Below are 5,269 nucleotides of genomic sequence, written 5' to 3'. Positions count from 1 at the left end.
TTGTATTGAGTGCAGCAAATGAAGAAGGTGACTTACCAAAATCTTCTTGAGGACAACTAGGGATGACCAATGAATACTGTGCTGTCAATGATGCCCCCATGTAATGAATGAAACAAGATGTCACTGAGTGGTGCTTGAACCACAGCCTTCTTACTCAGGTTTGTTACTAACTGCGCCAAGGCTGACCATTATACATTTGGCGTGTTGGACATTTTATGAGCACAATCTCTTTCATTGTCCCAGCACCCACTACCCGTATCAAAAGAAAAAACCTACAAGGCTTTTAATAGTGCAACAGTTTTTTATTGCACCTCCTCTTAGTAATTCCACGTGGAGAAGATTGAATATAAATAATTTATGTACAAAACAGTGTGAGACAATAAATTAGCAACAAAACTTTAGTGTGACACAGTTATAAATATTCTGTGCCAGTTTGGAGTCTGAACTGCATTAGAACAGACCAGTGTCTGGTTGGAAATTGTAATTGCAATTAACCAACATTGTAAATGTTGTTAAGAGAACATGTGGCAATGTTGAGATTTTGAGAATTCAGTAACATTCAGCCTATTAGTAATCACTATCAAAACCTCAACCTAACTCTTTTACAACTTCATGATGTGTATTAACATGCTTCTGACTTTAATGCTTTATTGTTCATTTTGAATTTGGCTCTTGTAAAAATATTCAAATATTTCCTTTAAAATTATTTGGTTAACATGTCTTGTGCGGCAACACGTGCTTTATGGAGTGCAGTATTGAGCATAAAAGAATTGTTCCAAACTTAGAGGAATTGTTTGCTGTTTTAGTCTCACATATTTCAACTTGAAAAGCTTGACACTGCTACAGAAAGCAAGCACCAGTTTTCTAAAGGAACATCAGTACTAATTTTTCTCTCACAGATACTTTCCAAACTGTATTTCATACAATGTCTAATTAATATTATAGAATACAATAAATAATTTATACAATAAACATAAAAACACTTCTGTGAAAATATAATGTCCCATCACTTCTCACTGCAGTGCACATCTTCACTTTCTTATGCAATGCATTCACAAATATCATAGATACATCTGTGTCTGTCCAATTCTTTGGAAAATCCTTTGTATCTAAACTGTGCTGTCTGACAATGTCATATCTCTCTAATTTCCATCCGCGCTTGGCCGTATGCCTTCCATTTGTGGCCTTAGCTTTCATCAGTTACTCTGTTAAGATCTTTCCAAGAGGCACTCCCTTCAATTTCACGTCTGGGACTGCCTATTGACTTCTGCCAGGTTGGAGGTTCTCCCTGTTTGTTTAATCAGGTTTAGGTATACATCTGATCTCAGGAACCTGGCATAGGAATCTTTCTCCATCAGGTTATAAATCTTCTTCTGGGCCACATCAAAGCTGGAGCGGCTGGGTTTCTGAAGGTTCCTCTTAGTGAAGTCTTTTGTTTCATAATCAATATTAACCTATTCAGGAGTTAGAGGCAGAAAAACAAAATCAACAATGGCTCTTTAATCATAAGTTTGCTCTTGCTAACATACTAGATCTTTCCTTCAAGATGTTTTAAACCATATGGTTCACATTTACATAGGACAGGACTGACCTCTTTTGGAGCATCTGTCTCTATAAATTCCAAATAAATCTTCTTTGCTTTAGAAGCTCGTTTTGCAGGAGACTTGGTTTTTCTGTAGTCCTCACAGGCCAGCCAGAACTCAATGTTCTCCTCACTATATTCGGAACGGAGAAATGCTCTGAAGGCAGATAGACCATCTGACAAAGGAAGGGGAGAAATCTATAGTTGCTGAATAATTTTAGTGGTTCTATTGAATTTAAAGGTGAAACAGATATGCTTTCAAAACTTGCAAAAGTTCATGACAGATTTTGTGTTTAATATTTAAACCTTAGCATGAGAAAAGAAGGCCTGTTGGTGTGTGATAATGATCTGAGAGAGATTTCTCATGATGGCGATTAAAGATTCTGTAGAGTTCTTATTGTTAGCTACTGCCTCATGTATTGCTTTTTGGCCAGGCATGTTCAGAGACCAAAGCCTCCATCAAGTATTTTGCCAGAAAGCATGGAATCAACACCGAATGCTTCCAACAGCACTTTGGACTTGCCTAGATTAAACAAAACACGAGAGGGTTGTTTGGAAGTTGTCGATAGATTTGTAGTTTCTCAGGCTGGTGAATCAGCTGCAGCACCAAGCTTGGAACTTTCTCGATGCAAAAAGCTCTGATGAGTGATCTGTGGATACCTCTAACCCATCAGGTTTCTTACAACAATGTTGCAAATTTATGATTCAGAGAGTTAGTTGTTGGATTCAATTTCCTGTCATTTCTACACTTCCTATTCACATCACATACCATCTTTCTTAGACAATGGTTTACTGCAGTCTGAATTATATGCACCCTGCTGTGTTATGGCGAATTTGCAAGAGGTGTTTCCATCCTTAGAGGACTACTGAATTTTGGGATATGTTGCCAACATGTTCAGTGATTGTAGATTCAAAATGAGCTGGACAAGCTCCTGCAGGAGTTGCTATTGCTGTATAGGGAATGTGGGAGATAGTTGAATAACTGACTTGAGATCACAGATAAGAACTGAATCTCCCTTTTGTATCAGGGAAGAATTTCCCACATTTACAGAATTTCAGTATGGAAACAGGCCCTTCAGCCCAACAAGTCCACACCGACCCTCTGAAGAGTAACCCACCCAGACCTGTTCCCCGAGCCTATATTTCCCCCGACTAATGCGCCTAACCTACACATCTCTGTACACTATGGACAATTTAGCATGGCCAATTCACCTAATTGGCACATCTTTGGATTGTGGGAGGAAACCGGAGCACCAAGAGAAAACCCACACAGACACGGGGAAAATGAATCACCCAAGATTAGAATCGAACCCAGGTCTCAGCTGCTGTGAGCAGCAGTGCTAACCACTGAGCCATATAATGGGGTACTGTGATACACTGTTCTTTGTTACAACCTTCAGTTTGCCATTTACTTTGGAGGCGAATTACTTTGCAAATTTGAAGTCTGTGCTCAGATTCTTAAAACTCATGAAATAAAGCTACATCTATAATTTAGAAGAACAAAAAAGCTCTCCTTGGGCACTTGAATATTGTCGTTTTAATTGATTTATACCAACTGTTGTCAGTTTAATACAATAACAAAGCAAAACCTCTGAGCCCCTATTATGGCAGCACAAAAACAGACACCTACTTACATTTATGAGAAAGCATCTTATCCAGTGAATGTCTCCATTTCTTTGCTTCTTCTGAAGAGGGCCTGTTTGGAGAAACAATAAAACAGCTTTCTTAATTCTGCTTTTGACACAGTAGAGGCAAAGTAGTCATGATAGTCAATTATTCTGCTTCTAGATCAGTGAGAATGCACTCACCTGGAATCTGCTTTCTCCTTCTTTGCTTGAACAGAACTGTAAGATTTCTCTGACACCTGTAGAAAGACTCCTAACCGAGTTTTAATCCCCTTTGCCCTGGAAATAGAAAATATTCCTTGTCTCAGAAAGAAAAATCTTTCCAGTCAGTTGTGACTAGCACAAATAGGTTACATCATTTTAAAATAATTAGTTTGCCAATGTCTAACTCATTATTGTTATTTTTACTATCTGAAGGATGTCATTTCCTCTTTATGATCCATTTAATTTGCTCTTTGAAGACATCTGTTTTCTTTTCTTTATTAACTAGCTAATTGCTTTAAGTTGGATTCACTGAGGTAGTGACTCTCTGATATAATTGCCAGCACAGATGGACTGCAGTACATTCTGGCTATACTACAACAGGAGCAAGGTGCAAAGTATAGTTAGCATGTTGCTGCTGACAGGGGATCCAAGAGTGGTTTTGATATTTAAAGGAGTTCATCTCTAGGTGTCAATTTTGATTTATGACAAAGCACAGGAAATGTATAATAGCTCTATCAGCATTAATGAGACAGAATAATGTTTTATATTAATCTGTCTTTTCTCCAGAGCAGATGGTCATTTCAGTTTCAAATGCTCACAGGCATCTCTGGTCATTTCTGACTTTAATTCAGAAGATCTTGGGAGGAAGTGCAAACTCTTTTTACAATGATATGAAATGATGTCTTCAGTGATCTTCACAAAGCTGTGTTGGAATTACAGCCTGAAAAACCAATTTAAGTTTCAGTCAAACAATTGTTTGGTGTGGTTTTCAACATTTTTATGGATCCCAAGTTCTCGATTGATGAAAGTGGATTGAATTTTAGCATTACTTTCTATTGTTACTTTCCCATTGCCCAAGACAATTAAAGGAACATTTGTCACAGTTAATTCAATGCACAGTAGGTTTTACAATATGTTTCTTTTCAACTTTGACAGCCTATGTTCAATCTCTGAATGATTTTGAATCAAAATCTGTAGTAGACTCAATGCTGCTCAATATCTTTATATCACAATCATGTTAAAAAACCCTGATCTATAATTCACCTTCACTTGCAAAAAAAACTAACCCAGCAAAATATAAATCCTGAAGTATTCACATCCATCAGCAAGTTTTGAACTATTGAACGCATTATTTAAGTCAAAGTAAATGCTTACCTCAATACCTCTCCACTATTCAAGATCTTATTTGTACAGAAATCGCTTAAGAAACATACCTCTCTAAGCAGCAGCTTGGTAGTGATGATAGTCCTCGGCACATTTTAATTTTTTTCTGGGTGCTGTTAAGTATCCTTTGCTAAATTTCTCCTGGGTAAAGTAATCTTACATGTACACACTGACTGCTTCAGCTGGGCTCAGTGTCTTTTATACACAAGCACGTTGGAATGGTGCCAGTTGTTTAACCAATAAGAGGACTGCAGGAAACTGACAAGGTTGTACGACCAACAGCTTAGTATTTTAATGATGACGTTTCTGTGCGTGGAATATCCCTACCTGATAATATAATCATTTATTAAATATCAGATTATTCATTTTTCATATGTGTGGATCATTAACTTTGAAGCCTAATTAAATACAAAGCTATTTTGATGTTGGATCTAAATATTAGAAGAGGAGGAATTGCATTTATATTTGCTGTAGTGCTACTAATTTTGCCTACTATAGAATGGATAGCCTGTCTGATGAATTGACATGAAAAAGTGCATCGAGAGATAGTGAAATTTGTTAAGCTTGTCTTAAATGCAGTCCAGCAAGTTTCTGTTTTCTGGGAATGCAATATTATCAAACGAGGAGTAAGAAGACATTGGAATTGTTCTTATAAAGTGCTACACAATGTTTTGTTTTGTAGAATGGGATGTAT

General features: G+C 37.1%; 1 protein-coding gene across 1 annotated transcript; it reads right to left on the bottom strand.

The window, feature by feature from the left end:
* Positions 1-316: 316 nt before the first annotated feature.
* On the bottom strand, positions 317-4,731 carry LOC140479777 (regulator of G-protein signaling 5-like). Its single transcript, XM_072573922.1, has 5 exons — positions 4,626-4,731; positions 3,391-3,486; positions 3,217-3,278; positions 1,592-1,758; positions 317-1,454 (listed from the first exon to the last, which is right to left on the bottom strand). Exons 1-5 carry the CDS (start codon positions 4,667-4,669, stop codon positions 1,242-1,244), a joined length of 582 nt encoding a protein of 193 aa, XP_072430023.1. The 5' UTR covers positions 4,670-4,731; the 3' UTR covers positions 317-1,241.
* Between the last annotated feature and the right edge of the window lie 538 nt (positions 4,732-5,269).

The sequence above is a fragment of the Chiloscyllium punctatum genome, chromosome 7 (assembly GCF_047496795.1).
Source record: "Chiloscyllium punctatum isolate Juve2018m chromosome 7, sChiPun1.3, whole genome shotgun sequence".
Classification (NCBI taxonomy): Eukaryota; Metazoa; Chordata; class Chondrichthyes; order Orectolobiformes; family Hemiscylliidae; genus Chiloscyllium; species Chiloscyllium punctatum.
This window is presented reverse-complemented; position numbering and strand designations above follow the sequence as displayed.